The following is a 19,805-nucleotide window of genomic DNA, read 5'->3' as shown; positions in this document are numbered from 1 at the left end:
GCCCATCTGCTGTCAGGTGCAGACAGTTCTCCACCCTCGTCAAGGCGTTAACGCTCACCAGGTGTGTTCATCTCAAAGCGCCTTGATAGTGTTAACTCCAAGCTCCTTTGAGTGTTGCTGACTCACTGTGACCAGGACTTTGACGGCGTGTCAGATCTTCTCGTCACCAGCCTGGATCACTGTACGTCTTCTGAGTTGCACAGGTGTTTTGCTTTTGTGTCGGGTGGTTGGAAAGAAGCGGATGAAATAGAGCCATTTGTTTCTAAATCATTTCATTTACGGATACTCTTGCCTAGTGTGTTGGAGGCTGGCATCTGCCTTCCCAGGAGGTGGGGTGGGGGGGCCCAGCTGAGGACCTCATGGTGCACTCTGAGTTTTTAAGACTTTTCATACAGCGTGAAGTAAAACAAAATGTGCTACTCAAAATGTAATTTTGGGTATATTTTGATATTGCTATTAAGAGGGACTACAATTCAGAGAGGCTGCTGACACAGAAATAGCCCTGAAAACTTTCTTCCCTGGCAGAGATTTGTAAGTGCTGAGGAAATGGACCTAGTGAAGAGAAGAGAGGATAAAAGCCTTTCTCTGAGCCCCTCCCCCCCTTATCTGCCTAATTGGATCAAGAAAATATTAACTCCCAGGAAAAAACAGACTAAGATCCTGGCACTTTAAAGATCTGACAGAGAAACTTCTCCACAGGCCACCGTCTAGGTTCCTGAGGGAGCTTGGGCAGCCCTTGAGAGGCTCACGTCTGTGTGGGGACAGCCTTGGCTCGCCATGTGCACCTCTCCAACGACGTAAGGTATTGTGGTCTTACACAACCACTATTGCATATGTGGTCCATCATTGACTGAAATGTTCTTCTGTGGGTTATGACTATACATCAAATATAAGTGGACTAAATTCCACATCAAAAGGCAGATAGATTTGCAGAATGAATTACTAAAAGCAGAATGCAACAGTTATCTTTTCACTATACTGTAATTTAGCAAGTATTCAGTAACTTTCTGTCTAAAGAAACAATCTCTGAAAGAGAAAAAACGTGGATTGGGTGGGATAAGGGGGAAGTTTTTAATATATTTCTCATTGTCAATTAGACAACAACATCAGAGACACAAAACTCATACCACCTAAGCAACACACTACCCATTCCCACACCCAGTAATATGGTACTGGGTCATATTATTATTATTACTAGTCAAAGAGGAGATATAAGGATAGATGCATAGGACAGAGATCCTAAGATGTCCTGCAGCTGGCTTTGAAAATGGAAGAGGCCATTAACAAAGGAATGCATCCTCTAGAAGCTGGAAATGGTCAAGAAATTGATTTTGCCCTAGACCCTCAAGAAGAAATGTAGGCCTGTGGACACATTAACTTTAGCCCATTGAACCAGATATTGGAATTCTATCCTTCAGAACTTCGAGAAAATTAATTTGTGGTGTTTCAAGCCATAACGTTTGTGGTAATTTGTTACAGCAGGAACAGAAAACTAATTTGGACATAATCTTAGCAATTCTCATTCTCTCTCTCCTGCATCACCAGTTTTTCTCTCTCTGCTAAGTTCTTCCTAAGAACATACATGCATGCTGTTTTGCTGTCATCACAAAAATAATCCTCATTTTAGTTCATTTTTCTCAGTGGTTGCTCAATTATCTGGTCCCCTTTACAGCCGATTATTTGAACATGTTCTACTCTCTGTATCTAATTACTCTCATCCCACTCTTTGTTGAATGCACACCATCCTGACTCCCACCCCCATCATGCTAGCAAAACATTCTTGACTTTGTTAAGGTCGATAGTCAATCCCAACCTTCAATGTTGAAAACCCGTCTTACTTGTCCTATTAATGACATTTGACTCTTTTCTTCTGAAAACAAGTTCTGCATTTAGCTTCCAGGACAGAACAGTCTCTCCCTTTCTCTTGCAACTTCATGGCCACCCGTCGGCCTCCTCTCCTCATACATGCCATTCTATCGCCATGTAGAGGCCTGGGAAATGCGGGATTTGGAATTGGAAAATTGTCCAGCACAGTATCAAAATGGTGGCATGTGATCACTTCCCTGGGGCCCTGGGACCAGGCTGACCCAACCAGCTGACAGCAGCATAGCTGGTGCCAACACACAGTGCTGAAAGCCGGGGCCCCTCCTTCTATGTCCACGAAGGGGCAGCATTACCACATCACACCACAGGAGAGCCACAGAGCGTCTGTACTGAACTGAGTGAAGAGGTCTTGCCCCAGACCAAACTCCAAAAACTGTTAATAATTAACACTCCGATAAAAACTACATCAGAATTTCTTTTTTATTTGCACCCTTATCAGGATTACAGCTTTGTGAGGACTACACCTTCATCAGGAATGAATATTTCTTTTACAATGCAAAGAAAAAAATCAAAATTTTCTGATTGAAAATGTGAAAAGGCAAATATTTTTACAGTTTTAACTTTAACTTTTTATGAAGGGCCAACTATTTTAAAAATTCTCATTAGTCATTTCTTTAAATTATGTGTACATGAGAGAAAGATGTACGATGGTTAATAAGTATTTCAAGTGGTGCCATATAAAGAAGGGGCGTTATTATGACAAACAAGAAAAGGCATGTGTAGCTGGAGGTTGTTATAGTCTGACATATGGTCACTATTTACGAATCTTTTTGAATAATCTATGTAATATAGAGAGAGATTCTGAATACAAAAAAAATTCTTCAGATATAAATCAATGAGTTTATTATGACCGTATATTATAAGAATTTACTTGGGAATTCTCTTTGATAAGAAACAAGGGAACTGGATTCGGTTTTCCCCACAGTCCCTATAAGGCTGCAATGTCCTTCCTCTTACAGGCTATTGGTAACCACTGGTCCGCGTGCAGTGGGGCGTTGCCTGCCCATTGTTCTTATAATCTCTGAGGGAAGAAGAAGCAAAAAATATTTGCCAGTCAGACAAGCGACGGGGAATGGATTCCAAACACCAGTGTGTGAAGCTAAATGATGGTCACTTCATGCCTGTATTGGGATTTGGCACCTATGCACCTCCAGAGGTAAAAAGAATTTCTTTCAGTGTTGAGCTTGCAAAGGATTAAACCTAGTAAAAGTGAAGCCCATCTTGGGTTGTAAGGTTCATGTTCCTACATTACTCTGGGTCGCTCTCTGGTCTAGGTTTCACCAGGCTTGAAGAGAAAAAGTAGTCAATCCTTGTTCTGCATTGAGATCCGGCCCCAGGTCACGTGCTGCTTGCTTTTATTTTGTGCAGTTTCTTTCTTCTGTGTGTATCTAGTTCCCAGCTTGGCAGAATATGTAAAACTCAGCGCTGAAGAGCACTTGTCGGCCGGCTCCCTCTGGTGGACATGGATTGCAATGGGAGTGGTTTCTCTCTACAACCGAAGAAATCTTTCCTTATTCCAAGAACATATGATCCAGAGAAATATTGATGGCAAAAAATGCTGGATATGGTGTGCACAAAACTGTTGGCAGAGTGTTACTGTTCCGACGGGCGGCAGTGAGCACCACCCAGTAATACTGGAGCTGGACGGAATAGAGTTTCCACTGTTCTACTCTCACCTGCAGAAAAACTTCCTGAAGAAAAGATGTAACCTCATTTTAAGTAAAATCTAGAACCTAACAGGGAAAAGTCTAAATTCTTAGTCCTTTTTTGTATGCATCGTATTTGTATCAAAGTGGTAGGGGTTGTCTTCTGACACAAAAATGAACAAAACGAAGACTTCATTTTCTAGATGGAACTACTACACTGGAAGAAAAGTGCTATCCCAAGACGGTCCTCAGGCCACTAAGTGTGTGAATAGGGACTAATTATCAAAATTAGAGCCTCACTTTATCTGTAAGTTGTGATGCACTACAGGGATACATTTTTTAGATCATTGACAAAGGTGATTTAATTTTTAATATAAATTGGCATGGGCAGGAAGCAAAAATGAGGGCTCCACTGAAGCTCCAGCCTTGGTAAACATTTGCGTGCTGGCGCACAAAAGACCGCCTCAGGAGATGGCAGTGAGACCTGGCATCTAGTTCCTTGTAATTTCAATGAAAAAAGGAAGCTTCTTAAATACGTTTAAAAATGGAAAACAGCTTATTTATATTTTTTTCATTTAAAAATATCTTTCAAATCTTTATCCAAATTTGGTCAATAAGTCAATAATTTCAAATTTCACTGGAATTCTATCTTTCCTGAAAGAGATAGGCTGATTTTTTATGGCAGAAATGTACCTTACTAAATTCTTACAGATTTCAGTGAATGTTTAATGTATAAATCGATACCCTCAGAGTATACATCTGTACTTCTAGTGTTCAGTTCTGTCATGTAACCAGAATGGCTGTGTCAAAAAGACTTAACGTAATAGCCTACTATCCACAGATGTATTATTTCCCCATATGAACCCTAGCTGGGTCGATATAACTAGCACCCAGTCAAAATCTCAAGAACTGAGTCACCAAAGAACATCTCTTATAGACAGCATTTCCCAAATATGCTGTGGGAGGAAGTCTGAGTGAGTATTCTGTGTAACATCACTGGGAGAGAACTCATATGAGCTTGGACTGTTTCCCTTCCAGACCCCATGTGCCTTTTACCCTGTGTATTATCACTAAATTAAAAATAATTAGGACATTTGAGTCCTGTTAACTTTACCAACAAATCACTGAATCTGAGGGTGTTGTTTGGTACCTCCATAACAATGATCAACCAGAGATAGCCTGGGACTGAAGGTATTTCTAGAATGCTCAACCTTTATTGCTAACCAGGAAAGACCCAGGCAAAGTGAGATGGGATTTTCACCCCATATACCAAGACAGGAAGAAAAGCTGATTCTTGTAAAGGTCAATGCTCATGCCTGAACTACCTCTCAGCCACACTGATCTCCAGATGCTACCTCTGGTTGCTTCTCCAGGTTCCCAGAAGTAAAGCTGCAGAGTTCACAAAATTAGCAATAGAAGCTGGGTTCCGCCATATTGATTCTGCTCATTTATACAATAATGAGGAGCAAGTTGGACTGGCTATCCGAAGCAAGATTGCAGATGGCAGTGTGAAGAGAGAAGACATATTCTACACTTCAAAGGTACTGTGCCTATGATGAGCTTGTATGCACATGTATTTAATGTGATTGTATAGAGATGGCAATTCTGACTGGATCAGTAGTTGTGGGTGAATTGTGCTTCTGGGTTCAAATTTATTCACATATATTCACATATTAAAACTTAAATCAAAATCAGTGAATGATGACCACTTTTCATTTTGCCTGCATTCAAATGTATGGCCTGAAAGTCCCTTTACTTTTTTGAGCTTTAACTCAGATCAGTGTGATTTGACATGTGCTATAGAATCACAGAGAATGATAATCATGTTATGGTTTTTCTTATCTCCTGGGTGATTTTCTAAGATTTCTTATTATTCTCTCAATTTTCATCTTTATCAGTGAGATAGAAAGCAATGCAAAAGTGCTCTGGGTGTATTAAATAACACATACTTAAATTGTCCTAAATTGTGTCCAGTATAATAAGCATGTTCAAACCTTTGTTTTTAACCACCTTTTTATGTTGCTTCAGTTTTTAGCAAAATAAATAGCTATTCTTAAACATTGAGTTGAATGGATAAAAGAATTAGACTGTTAAAATGAGTTGTAAACTCTACCAAAGATAATTCAGATAAGAGCATGGTTATTACTTGATACTGAATTTTGCCTTTCCTCAGTAGATGATCTACTATTGTGTTATACACATAGTTTATACATCTACTGAATGATACAGCTATCATTCAGTAGATGTATAAACTATGTGTATAACATACAACAAAGTTCATAAGGATAGGTCAGAGCCAAAGGAATCATGAGAAGGAAGAGAATATGTTTGTCGGTAGTCATACAATTTGAAGCAGTGTGATAATGTCTAAATATTAGATGGCACAAACTAATAAGACTGGCTCAAGTATTCATTCAAAATCACCTCCATTCTTTAACCTCTGCAGCTTTGGTCCACTTTTCATCACCCAGAGTTGGTCCGACCGGCCTTGGAAAACTCACTGAATAAAGCTCAATTGGACTATGTTGACCTCTATCTTATTCATTTTCCAGTGTCTCTAAAGGTATGCAGTTTGTACGATCATAACAATTGCACTTCTGCTGTCATTATAAACATTGTTTTTATGGATGGTTGAACAGAGCTTTTTATTAGGAGGACGTAGGGGTTATTATATGGAAGAAGAACCATAAGTATAATACCTAATTTCCTTTCTTTTGAGTAAATTTCAAATGCTACTTCTCTACTGCATATCTACAGGAGAAGAGAGTACAGCAAGCTCAAAGCCTCTTCCTCAAAAACTTGAGGAAATGACAATAGTCTCCTTCAAGGCGCTGTCTTAGTTGTGGCTTCTGAGTCCATCTCATGGGATGTTCACAGACACAGAATTTCATGCAGCTGTGGTGCCCAATAAAACTGCTGCACGTATGGTGCATAATGAGTTTCCACCATCTCTCCCCATTTCAAGCTGAAGCAGATTTGGTGGAAGCCACTATGCATGGTTCTTTTTTTTTTTTTGAGACGGAGTCTCACACTTTCACCAGGCTGGAGTGCAGTGGTGAGATCTCAGCTCACTGCAATCTGCACCTCCCGGGTTGAAGCAATTCTCCTGCCTCAGCCTCCTGAGTAGCTGGGATTACAGGTGCCCATGACCATGCCCAGCTAATTTTTTGTATTTTTAGTGGAGATGGTTTTCACCATGTTGGCCAGGCTGATCTCAAACTCCTGACCTCGTGATTCGCCTGCCTCGAGCCCCCAAAGTGCTGGGAGCATGGTTCTTAAACTAGAAATCTTTAATGTGGACTTGAAAAACTTCATTATTCTGCTGCCTCTTCTTTCTCAATAAAGTTTAAAGCTGTATTTAGCCATGAATTACTGTATAGTGTGTAACATTTGATTTGAAGTTACAGAAAACTCCTCAGCCTAGTTAATGCAGAAGAGTTCACTGGGTTATGTAAATGGAAAGTCAAAGACATGGCTACATGTAAGGATATGAAATGGTCTACAAAAATATATGATTTCTCTATTCTTATCTCTAAACTCCAACACTTTTTTTTATTATTGTTGACCCAAACTTTTTCGTTGGTGGCTATCATGGCTTTGCAGAAGCTCAAGGCTCATGGTCATCACCATAAGACAGCTCCTCTGTGTCTCCCAACTTCCACTGACCATGTGTGATTTACAGTCCTGCCTGTAGACTATCAGGTCTTCAGGTGGTCTGATAATCTCATCCGGTCTAAGAGTGCAATCCATTATTTTTAAATATCAAGATATTTCCAAATCAAAGAGAGGTACTTCAACAGAAGAAATTATAAGGGCAGAATAAAGTAACATAAGTCCACTATGAAACTCAATTAAGACCTAGGAAATGGTAGTTTTCCATACATTTACTATTTGTAAGAGATTAGAGGAAGCCTGTCTCCTGAATACACTCCTTACACCTTCATATGTAAAACACTTAGCATACATCACTAGAAAGCATTGCACCACCTGCCTCACGGAGGATAAGTGTCCTTAAAGGTATCTGGGATCACGACTATGGGTGGAGAAATCAATTTGTAACATTATTAAAATGACTGCTTCTATTTCAGCCAGGTGAGGAACTTTCACCAACAGATGAAAATGCAAAAGTAATATTTGACATAGTGGATCTTTGTACCACCTGGGAGGTGAGTGCGTGGCAGAAAGGACACAGAGAAGGATGACAAAAAGGGGAAACCTGTCTCCCAGATTAAATAGGGAAGAATGGAATATGCGCCATTAGATCTAAAAATTCAGGAACTTTACAAGAGTAGTGTTGATGAGATGAGGGGAAAAACACATGAGAGGAATGTTTAGAGGGTGGTGGGGCACACAAGAGTTGGGGAAAGGAGGACAGGAATCTCTTTCCTTGCCTGTGCATTAATCTGTCCAGTTTCCTAAGGAAGAGATGAGAATTCTTACTCTTGCTGCCACTATCTTCTTCCCGTTTGCTGTTTGAATTTTTCCCTTCTTGACAATCACTGCTGGCTATTTTCATCGTCATATTTTGAAAGCTGTTGCTTTCACCGTTCTGTCTTGCATTTATCTTGATTTGTAGCAAATTGCACAAATAATTCCTCACGACCTCTTTCTCCCCAGGCCATGGAGAAGTGTAAGGAGGCAGGATTGGCCAAGTCCATCGGGGTGTCCAACTTCAACCGCAGGCAGCTGGAGATGATCCTCAACAAGCCAGGGCTCAAGTACAAGCCCGTCTGCAACCAGGTGAGCGCCCTCAGCCTCCTCTCCTTTCTGTTCTTCATGCCCCTCTTCCTGTCCTATTACCAAATATCTGTTTTATCCCACCTATCTTTGTGAAACAGAAGATTCTAGAGAGCAAATCTTCTGTCAAGAAAGGCATGGAGATTTCTTATTTGTACCCTGCCTGGAAAAGTATTGGGGAAAATTTGGGTGACTTTAATATTGAATCGTGTAATATTTAAGGGCAGTCCATTTGATCAAGGAGGCCTGAAATAATCAATTAGAACTCAGGGAAAGGTGAAAGCTATGAAAGATGATCAGAGAGTGCATGAGTGAAGGTGATTTGAAGGGAATTGTGTATAGATATGAACCCATAAAGATGAAATGAGCTGTACGTAAACAGAGAGAATAAGAGAAAAGAGGTAGGGGTTTATATGGAATATGGATATTTGAGTGCCTCTTCCTGATATTCAACAATTCTTGGCTAGAGGCATAGATATACTAAAAATTAGCTGCAGACTAATTTTTTTCCCTGAGTTATTATTAATGATTCCAGGCCTCCTTGATCACATTGACTTCTCCCAAATGTTATACAAGATTCAACATTGAAGTCACTCTACCTTTTTACTAATTTACACTGTTTTGATCTTACTTTTATACAACTTAGAATCAAAGAGTAAAGGTCTACAACTGAAACATGAAGTGTATAAAATTTGTGAATTTGGCATAATGATACAGTTCCATCATATTCAAATAGAAACATTAAGAAAATACAGTTTTAATATTAGTACTCCAATTTTTTATTATGACAATTTCCAAACTTTCAGAAAATTTGATAAAAATACTACACAATTTCAACATTACCATTGACACTCAAAATTGTTAACACTTTAACGCACTGCCAAATATTTAGGGGTGTGTGTGTGTGTGTGTGTATGTATGTATACAGTTAACTCTCACGTGTGTGTATACACACACACACACACACACACACCCCTAAATATACATATACACATTACCCATATATATACATATATATGGGTAAACGTGCATAAATGCATTTAGTATTTTCAAAACCTCTTCAAAATAAATTGGAAAGATGATGATTCACCTGACCTCTACAGAACTAATTAAAGTATGTCACAGAAATGAAGATATTCTTCCAGTTACAGTAAAATTATTGTATCTAGGAAAACTAATGCCCTATGTCATTTAGCATCTAGTCTATATTTGAATTTCCCATTGTTTAATGGAAATGTCTTTTATAGCGCTTCCGTTTAAAACAGAATGAAATTTTGGTTTCAGATTGTTGTATGTTGATATCAGTTAACTTGTTTTTGAAGTTGTTGAAAAGTTTCTGTAAATGAAAAGTTAGACCTAAGTGTTTTGATACATCAAGTTAAATGTTTTGGGCAAGAAAATATATCCTTAGCATGCTGTGTCTCTCAAATTGCACTACACTAGACAGCATAAAATGACAGATTGCCCCCCTATTTGTGATGTTAGCTTTGATCACTTGGTTAAACTAGTTGTGAGCTAATCTGTTCTTTGTAATCATATGTTTTTCATTCAGCAATTACTAATAATTCGCTGGGTGATAATTCTCAACAGAAGAAGTCATATTCCATGACAAATGTTCACATACAATTGTGTATACATCAGTAATAGTTTTGTATTTTATAGTTATTTATTATTGGATTTGTTATTTCTTTGGACTTTTTAGATAATAATTTTCAATTTTAAACATTTATTTAACTATTCTTACATGACATTTTACTGTGAAAAAAAAAATCCTTCACCAAATTAAAATAAAGAACAAATATTCCTCAAAGACAAAGTAAAAGTTTAATACTTTCCTCTAAATATCAATGGCCTGAGAAAGAAATTACTGTAATAACCACCAACAGTGAAGGCAAATTATTTTGTTCTTTCTTGCTCTCTCCTTATCTCACTCATTACTATGGACTTGAACATTTTTCCCTATTATTTTTAATTGCTTTTGTTAATTTTTGTTAGTGCTCATTCCTACCCTATGGGTAGATTTTTTTTTTTTTTTTTTGATGCTGAAATCTATCCAAACATCATCAGTGACATTTCTTTGAAACTAGTGCTTTTGTCTTTCAGATTTGCCCTCATGAGTCCTTGAGCAATTCTTGCTTTCTGGCACATTTTAATGCCAAAGGCTCTAAGAATCTTACTGTGTCCCAGATATGGAATTATTACATCTCCTTCTAGTTATCAAAGGTCTTTTTTTTTACCAGGATCTGGTTTATAGACTAGCTTCTGTTCAGAAATGTCATTTCTATTTATAGTTTTAGGAAATAGAAATATAAAATTTATTCCTATGAAAAAGATTATTACTTGACAATAATATCCTCAACTCAAATTTGATGCTATACTGATTACTATTCAGCTTCTTTAACTTTAATCTTTTTAAATTAACGTAATTCATATAAACTGATGCTTTTCTATTTTGGTCATCTGCAGGTAGAATGTCATCCTTACTTAAACCAGAGCAAACTGCTGGATTTCTGCAAGTCAAAAGATATTGTTCTGGTTGCCTATAGTGCTCTGGGATCTCAACGCCCCAAACAATGGTAATAAGAATGATGGGACCTTTACATAAACCTCAAAATTGCAGAAAATTTTTTGTCAGAGCATGCTCAGTTTCCTGCAGTTAACTCTCAAGTGGCTCATGGAGAGGCGAGAATTGCATTTCTGTCAACATCTCAGACGATGCTGATGGTGATGCTTGGGGACCTCCCTTGAGAAGCTCCGGTGCAAAGCAGAAGCCATAATCTGTTTAGGGAGCCTCCTAACAAACTGTATCCCCAGCCTCAGGGCTTCAGCATTTCTGCCTTTCTTCCCAGGGTGGATCAGAACTCCCCAGTTCTTTTGGAGGACCCAGTTCTTTGTGCCTTGGCAAAAAAGCACAAGCGAACCCCAGCCCTGATTGCCCTGCGATACCAGCTGCAGCGTGGGGTTGTGGTCCTGGCCAAGAGCTACAATGAGCAGCGGATCAGAGAGAACGTGCAGGTGAGGAGCGGGGCTGTGGGCATCAGGGCTCCTGCACGGTGTCCTTCAGAGGTGTGCTTCTTGTAAGGCTCTCAGGACACCCGTGGGCCAGCTCCATTTCCCTGGCATTTCTTTTTTTTTTTTTTAATAATAAATTTTTAAAAAGTTTTATTAGTCAAGTCTCTTAAAAGGATGTCAGGTGAGAGCTTTTATATGGCGTCTCTATTTTCCTGAAGGAAAGGGCCTATAGCTTTCAGGAGCTTCTCCAAGGCATCTATGATATTAAAAATTTTAAGAAACCTTAGTCCAGAAGGTCTTTGAAAAATGCAAGTCTCACTCCAGTTATTCATCATTTTGAAAATATACTTCAAGATGGAATTACTGTTTGCTTTTTATAATTTTCCTCTCAATATTTTTGTTAACATGTAAAGAGTAACAAGTAGTCAAAAAAAAAGTAGTCTTTGTCTTTGAAAACTATAAAATAGGAATAAACTAACCAAATAATGTTTTTTTCCCCTTTATTTATTTTATTGTATTTTAGGTTTTGGGGTACATGTGAAGAACATGCAAGATTGTTGCATAGGTACACACGTGGCAGTGTGATTTGCTGCCTTCCTCCCCATCACCCACATCTGGCATCTCTGCCCTTGCTATCTCTCCCCAGCTCCCCACCCCCCACCGCCCCTCCCCTATATGAACGCTTTGTGTGCATCATAAGGGCTTCTTCTTCTCTACCACAGGAGGGGCAGCACAGGCCGAGAGAATTAGGATGGGACCAGAGATTGGTTTTTATTCTTTCAGCATTAAGTTGATAATCTGCTCCACATCCCTGCACCAGGGACATGGCTTTTTCATGTTGTGATTTTTGTTTGTTTGATTTTGGTTTTGTTTGAGGTGGAGACTCTCTCTCTTGCCCAGGTTGGATGATTCTCCTGCCTCAGCCTCTCATGTAACTGAGATTACAGGTGTCTGCCACCACGCCCAGCTAATTTTTGTAGTTTTTAGTAAAAAGGTTTTTTCGCCATGTTGGCCAGGCTGGTTCCAAACTCCTGACCTCAGGTGATCCACCTGCTGTGGCTTCCCAAAGTGGTATTTCAGGGTGAGCCACCACTCCTGGCCTTTTCTTCATGTTCTGAAATGAGGAGTTGCATTAGGTGTTCTTTAGTCTACAAATCATTGAGGATTTTTATTTCTATCTCTTTGTACACTCAGTAAAAATGTCATATATTTATTCACTTGGAGTTTTCTGTTTGTGTTCTGCCTGTTTAAGCCTTTGACTATTTTTTTAGGTTGCATGTCTTTTTTTTACATATAGGAGACCATAATTATACTATTAAATAGAGCTGTTAAACAAATCACCCTCAACATAGAGGTTTAAGATGAAAACCACTTATTTACTCAGGATTCTCTAGTTAGAAAATTAGCATGGCCTCAGCCTGAACTTAGTCAAGTTCTGTTCTTGGCTGGGCTCTCTCACTTGTTTGCAGGACAACGAGACAGCTCTGCTTCAAGATGTCAATGGGACATTTCTCTGGGTGCCATCTTTTCCTCCATATAGTTCATCTTCCAGCCATCCAGCCCAGACTTTACCTCAGCACATGGTATAATCCCAAGGCAGTGAGTAAACACAAGCAAAGCATTTTCGTGTCTAGGCTCAGAGCTGTCATGCCATTGCTTCTGGCAAATCTTATCCACAAATGCAAGTTACAGGACAGGTCAGACTCAAGGGATGGGTAAATAGACACCAGCTCTTATTGGAAGGAGCTGGAACTTCATATAACCAAGCAAGTGGATACAGGGACATGTGAGTGTTGGAGGTGATAGGTTAATATATATGATAGATTGATACATATAGTTTAATAAGATATATATAATATATTCTTTAGATATTCAGATGTATTCTTGAAGTAACATCTCTGAAATTGTACCTGTGTTGTGATTTTTTCTGCAGTTATGTTTCAAGAACAAAGGTTGCTACTTTTCATGTAGTTAAATTATTCATGCCTCTTCCTGTGGTTGATGAGTGGCATGTCTTTTCTTATATTGGGAACATGACAATCTTTTCATATGTTATCTTGCAAAATTGGTAATTCTCTTTACTTATGGATTAGTTGTAAATTCAAATAAATTTCTTTTTCAATACTATTTGAAATAAAAATCCAAACACACATATGGAATTTCTACATTTATATCAAAGGATCCCACTAACAATTATTGAAAAGAGTTTGCATTTGCTCACAGATCTTGATTTTTTACCTCTGCCATAAATGAAACATTCACAAATTATATTCTTGCCTCTCTTTTGTCTTCAATTGACTTATTTACTTTTCTGTCTAAATAATGAAAGGTCTTGCTACCAAAATTGTACATCTATTATTCCAACTCTTCATTTTATTTGGTAATATTTTGATTATTCTTGACTGTCATATGAAATTTTGAATCATCAACATCCAGTAAAAAGTACATATCTTAGTTTTTGGTTGATATTATAATAAACCTGCTGCTAAATGTGAAGATAACTGACTTTTTGACAATATTGACATTTCCAACCCATAATGAATTTCCAACTATTTAAATGACCTTTTAATATATATTTCATTAATTGTATAACATTCTCCTTTAAACCGTATGTATTTTTAAATATTTATCCATAGAATACTGAAAATTCTTAGAATCTCTTGATTACCTTTTTTGTTTTGTGGATTTTCTAATATATAGAAATGTTTCAAAAATGCAATGAACACCTTTTACCTAGATTCATTAATTGTTAACTTGATGTTTTTTATTCGCTCTTTCCCTCTCTCTCTCATTCTCTGTATCACTATTGAAGAGTGATTTATTCAATTTATAGATTTATTTAATTCAACATGTTAACAATTAGTGGCATCTCTTTGATATTTAAAGTCTCTCAAATTTAGAGTGAGATACTTTTCAAGGCTGTATCTGTTTCCTTTAAACATGAAACGTTAGTATTAAGACAATTCCCACCATGAATTGTGTTGAAAACAAATGTTATTTGCATTATACCTGTTTATTAAACAGATATAGAAATTCAACAGTATCTATCAAACTTACTATATGATTTTATATTATTTTAAAATTTGCATCTAGATTCTTGCGGGTCTTCTAAGTATGTGATCCTACCACGTGTGCACTGTGTCTTTTTCTTCTTCATTTTTCTGTTGAGATTTTCACTTTGTCTGCAGTGTTGTGCAGTTTCAATATATAATACCTATGAATGGATTTTTGCTTACTTGTCATGTGATAATCATTGACCGCCTGAGTGTTTAGAGATGACTTCTAGAACTGTTGAAAACTTATTAATATTTTAAGTCTTATCTCTGCTTATACTTGGGGATTCAGGATTGGCAATTATGCAATCTGAAAATAAGAAAAGTCTTTTGTTTTTGTGATAGGTTTTTGAATTCCAGTTGACTCCAGAGGACATGAAAGCCATAGATAGCCTAGACAGAAATCTCCGATATTTTAACTCTGTTGGGTAAGTTTTCTTTGTAAATGGGTGACATAATTTATTTTCAGAGAAGGAATGTAGAATGGGTGTTGAGAGTGACCACCATACCAGTGGGACAGAGGCCAGTGTGAGTCAGAGGGGAGAGAGGAGCTTTCTGGAACTCTCTGCTGGATTCACTCCAGAGCTCTGTTCTCTGGCAGGATGAGTGGGCCAGGGTCAGCTGTGCCTCTGCTCTCCTGACTCCATGGAACTTTTCAGAGCAGCCAACAGCACTGCCAAGTCTGCACCTTCCATGTAGGCCTGGCATTTCTAGCACTGGACATGCTGTGGATACTCCCCATGTGGCCTCACCAGATGTTTCCAGATCTGTGCCTGTATCTCGCTCAGACCTGCTCAGCTCCTTATCAAATCAAAAACATTTCCATCAACTCTGTGGTCCAGGTGCCAATTCCTACCTCCTTCACAGAGAATCACTTGCTAGATCCTATCAATCCAGCATCTTTTAGCATTTCAAATGCTTTTTCTTCTTTTCCTTGCATGTTTGTTCATGCCCCAAACTCTGCATTTGCCTCTAGAAAGGCTGCCTTAGTGCAGTGAATAGAAGCACTTGTCCTTGATTTCCTGCCATGTGGAGATCTCAATGCAGAGAATTAAAAAATAAAAAAGGAAAGAAAGAGTGTGGAGGCAGAAGCCCATTGTTGTATATAATTTGTAGCCAATAAAAGATCTTTATTATTTCTTCATGGTCTAAGGTTCTAGGAGTCATAAACGGTCACTCATATAATGAGGGAAAAGCAGAAAGTTACGTAACTGCTGGCAGTGGAGATTTTAACAAGTGATAGGATGAGATGGTGTGTGAAAAAGTGTAAGCACGGTGGCCCTTCATAAGTGCTTAAAAATTGGTGGATATCACTGTTAACTAAGTTAGAGGAAAATAAAGAATAAAAAAAGGAAGCCAAAAAAAGAAAGGAAGAATAGCATGCATCAGTAATTCTTATCATCAATTAAAAATTTTGGCCAGGCGCAATGTCTCAAACTTGTAATCCCAGCACTTTGGGAGGCTGAGGCGAGTGGGTCACGAGGTCAAGAGTTCAAGACTAGCCTGGCCAATATGGTGAAACCCCATCTCTATTAAAAATACAAAAATTAGATGGGTGTGGTGGCATGTGCCTATAGTCTCAGCTACTCAGGAGGCTGAAGCAGAAGAATCACTTGAACCCGGGAGGCAGAGATTGCAGTGAGCCAAGATTGTGCCACTGCACTTCAGCCTGCATGACAGAGCAAGACTCTGTCTCAAAAAAAATAAAAATAAAAATGTAATAATAAGCCAGAATTTACCTGTCCCTTTATATTTTATGTTATTTCTACATAAGAATATTTTAATGCATTGTAGTTCATTGGATATTAGATCCTATATCAATTACAATTTACATTTCTGAATCTTACAAAATATATTACATACAGTAGGCAGCAGTAGGTAATAAGTAAAGTAACAAAAGAAATTAAAATAGCTAATAAAATTGATTGACACTCAAAATTGTTTATTAGTGATAAGCATACATCTTGCTTACTCCTCTTCAGAGTAAGGCAAAAGATTGGAAACAGAAAAGGTCAGAATATCACTTTGCTCTGCTGGCAGATGTACAGGAATATGTTTGAATATTTGACTTATGTGTTTTATGTGTTAACTTCCAGGTAAGGGAATATGTTTGAATAATTTATTATTTTGAAAAAACAGATATTATAAAGCCATGTTCATAATGGTGAGGAAGTCAGATTCTATATCAATCAGAAAACAAACTTCTTAGTATTCCCACCAATGGCAGCTTCCTAGAAATCATTTTACTACTCTGTTAGTAATGGAGTCCTTGCATTCATATTTTACATTATTCTTTCTCTTTTCAGTCTTGCTAGCCACCCTAATTATCCATTTGCTGATGAATATTAACATGGAGGGCTTTGCCTGATGTCTACCAGAAACCCTGTGTGTGAATGCTGACGCAGAGGACGTCTCTATGCCAGTGACTAGACACATCCCCTCTACTTAAAACCATCCTGCTTAGCAGCTTCCGTCAACTAGAGCTAAGTCCACAGGCTAGAAAGACAATAAATATTCATCATTTTGAAATAATTGAATGTTTTCACAAAGATTCTTTACCTACTCTGTTCTCTGTTCTCTGTTAAGTGTGTGTGTGTGTATGTGTGTGCGTGTGTGTGTGTGTGTGTGTGTGTGTGTTTCTTCTGGCTCAATAGGGCCAAAAACTAATTTGCCTATAAGTTAGTAGGAGTGTGGGAATGATAACTGTTTATAGACATTACTGTAGGGACTGTAGTGTGACTGCAGCAGAGTTTTCAGCCTCTAGAGAAGGAGCAATTGACAGATGTTGATCAGTTAGTGCCTGTCTAGCTCTTTCAGGAAAAATACACATAGCAGGGACTCATATGTGTGTGTGTGTGTGTGTGTGTGTGTGTGTGTGTGTGTGTGTGTGTGTATGACTCATATTCTTTTAGGAAAAACACACAGCATGGACTCATATATATATATATATGAGTTTACTGAGCATGAATCCACATGATCACAAGGTCCTACAATACCCCATCTGCAGGCTGAGAAGCAAGGAGAGCCAGTCCAAGTTCCAAAATTGAAGAACCTGGAGTACGACATTCCAGGGCAGGAAGCATCCAGCACAAGAGAAAGATATAGACTGCAAGTCTAGGCCAGTCTCTCCTTTCACGTTTTTCTGCCTGTTTATACTCTAGCCATGCTGACAGCTGATTAGATTGGCCCACCCAGATTAATGGTGGCTCTGCCTTTCCCAGCCACTGACTCAAGTGTTAATTTATTTTCGCCACACCCTCAGAGACACACCGAGGATCCATACTTTGTATCCTTCAATCCAATCAAGTTGACATTCAGAATTAACCATCACAAGTCCACCCTTTGTCAACTTAAACCCCTACACATCACCTGAGATCATACGTGATATTCAAATAATTACAATAATAAGGTCATAATTACACCTAACATAATACAATGGTCCTTCCTACAATGGGAAAGGCACCAATTCCCACCCCAAATACTATAAAGTTATATAAAGTTAACAAAAATGCTGATGTGAAGTCAATAACTCTTACGTCACATGATAAAGGAGAAAGGAAATAAAATGAAGATATTTTCTTAGTACAAGTGTATACATGCACAAATACGTTTTTAACAAAAGAAGGAGGAAACACTCATGACACGGTCCTGGATTCTGCAGCTGGTCACATGGTCATAGCTGGTATTGATGACTACCTTCTTCTACCCATCGTTATGTTCTTGCGTATCAGATATGTCCATGTATACCTGATATGCAAGCACCTCAGCAGGACTTTTTTTTTTTTTTTTTTCCCCTGATGGAGTGACCCAAACCTTTATTCTTGAAAGCCCTGGGTCACTTGTAGTCCTGCCTGGATTGGGCTGGTGTAGTTTCCCACTGATCTTAATCACAGGGCATGATATTACTAGGTGACGTCCTGATGGATCTCCGGTATTCCATGCATACTCTTCCTTACCTTGCTGTGGAGCAAACAATGAGGGAGCTGACTTGAGCTGCCCTCGGATAGCAAGACTTATTTATACATATGGCTCCAGGCTGGTCTTCAACTATAGAAAATACTGGCTCATGGAGATATGAGAAGAAACATATCCACCCCAATTAAGGACCCCTGAAGCAAGCCAGGACCTGGGGTGGGATTGATACCCTACAGGTTGTCTCCAATTTGGAAAGCTTTGTCACAAATGGTATGTCTGTGATTATCAGGTATTAAGATCATTCACTCAGGACATGCTGGTTCTAGATGTGTGGAGAAATTAGACTTAGTCCATTTGTGTTGCTATAAAGGAATACCTGAAGCTGAGTGTTTATAAAGAAGAGGTTTATTGGCTCACAGTCTGCTGGCTGTTCGGGAGGCATGGCACTGGCGTCTATTAGGCCTTTGGTGAGGGCTTCAGGCTGCTTCCACTCATGGCAGAAGGGAAAGGAAAGCCAGCATGTGCTGAGGTCACAGAGTGAGAGAGCAAAGTAAGGTGCTAGGCCCTTCTTAACAAGCAGCAATCAAAAAAGTAATAAAGCCAGAATTCACTTGTTACTATAGGGAGAGCACCAAGTCATTCATGAGAAATCTGCCCCCATGACCATAATGACTTCACTAGGCCTCGCCTCCTACATTGAGAATTCAGCATATGGTTGGGAGGGTCACATATGCCAGCTATGGCATTCAGCCCCCAATCCATAAATTCATGTTCTTCTCACATGCAAAATGTAATTATTTCATCCCAGTATTTCCCAAAAGTTGTAACTTGGTCCAGCACCAACTTAAAATTCCAAAGTACAAAAATTCCTATCAGACTCAAGGCAACTTCCTGCTAGTTATGAGCCTATGAAGTCAAAAACAAGTTATTTACTTTCAAAGTACAACCGTGCTATCAGCTGTGGGTAAACATTCCTTTTTCAAAAAGGAAGGTAATCAAAAAAAGGCAGGAGTAGGGACAGAGAAACAGGACTCATGGAAATCAGAATTCCAGCAAGGCAGACATCAAACCTTAAAGCTCCAAGATAATTTCCATTGACTTTATGTCCTGCATCCTGGGCACCTGGTGCAAGGGGTCAGCTCTCAAGCATCTGGGAAGCCCTGTTCCCCTGCCTTTGCTGAGCACAGCCCATGTGGCTGCTTTCACAAATTGGAATTCATTGCCTGTGGCTTTTCCAGGCAGAAGTTTCAAGCTGCGAAGACTCTGTGATTCTGGGGTCTGGAGGGCTATGGTCCTGCTCCCACGTCTCCACTAGGCAGGAACCACATGGAGACTTCTGCTGGGGCGGGGACATGAAGATAGACCAGGTTTGAGTCATTATTACGTATTTGTTATTATTGTGTTAATTTTTCTTCTTTTTTCACATAAATTAAGACAGGCTTGTGCCTTCTAGTCTAATGGGTAAATGGGCCCAAAGTATAGGACCCAGGCACTGGTAGTGAGGGCATTAAAAAAAAAGTGGATTCACAATAGAGCAGACATAGGCAGTGTTACTTAC

The 19,805-nt window shown here is 38.8% G+C and overlaps 2 protein-coding genes across 2 annotated transcripts in view; one reads left to right on the top strand and one right to left on the bottom strand.

Moving 5' to 3' along the window:
- Window positions 1-2,704: 2,704 nt before the first annotated feature.
- LOC116536452 (aldo-keto reductase family 1 member C3) lies at window positions 2,705-16,864 on the top strand. Its single transcript, XM_032258237.1, has 9 exons — window positions 2,705-3,040; window positions 4,904-5,071; window positions 5,977-6,093; window positions 7,619-7,696; window positions 8,148-8,270; window positions 10,734-10,843; window positions 11,117-11,282; window positions 14,678-14,760; window positions 16,639-16,864. The coding sequence occupies exons 1-9, from the start codon at window positions 2,957-2,959 to the stop codon at window positions 16,679-16,681; spliced, it is 972 nt and encodes a 323-aa protein (XP_032114128.1). The 5' UTR covers window positions 2,705-2,956; the 3' UTR covers window positions 16,682-16,864.
- Window positions 13,517-19,805, bottom strand: part of AKR1C4 (aldo-keto reductase family 1 member C4) — a 36,268-nt gene continuing 29,979 nt past the window's right edge. The window contains exon 10 of the transcript XR_004262635.1: window positions 13,517-15,133. The gene's annotated coding sequence lies outside the window, so the exon portion shown is untranslated. The remainder of the gene's footprint in view (window positions 15,134-19,805) is intronic.

The sequence above is a fragment of the Sapajus apella genome, unplaced genomic scaffold (genome assembly GCF_009761245.1).
Source record: "Sapajus apella isolate SASKATOON/1434 unplaced genomic scaffold, GSC_monkey_1.0 scaffold100, whole genome shotgun sequence".
Lineage (NCBI taxonomy): Eukaryota > Metazoa > Chordata > Mammalia > Primates > Cebidae > Sapajus > Sapajus apella.
Note: the sequence above shows the minus strand (reverse complement) of the source record. Positions and strands in the feature narration are given on the sequence as shown.

Bases quoted from the DNA above. Each gene is read 5' to 3' on its own strand.
- LOC116536452 (XM_032258237.1), top strand. From the start codon at position 2,957: ATGGATTCCAAACACCAGTGTGTGAAGCTAAATGATGGTCACTTCATG. The intron at 8,271-10,733 runs GTGAGCGCCCTC...GGTCATCTGCAG, and splicing joins ACAAGCCCGTCTGCAACCAG to GTAGAATGTCATCCTTACTT. The intron at 10,844-11,116 runs GTAATAAGAATG...CTTTCTTCCCAG, and splicing joins TCTCAACGCCCCAAACAATG to GGTGGATCAGAACTCCCCAG.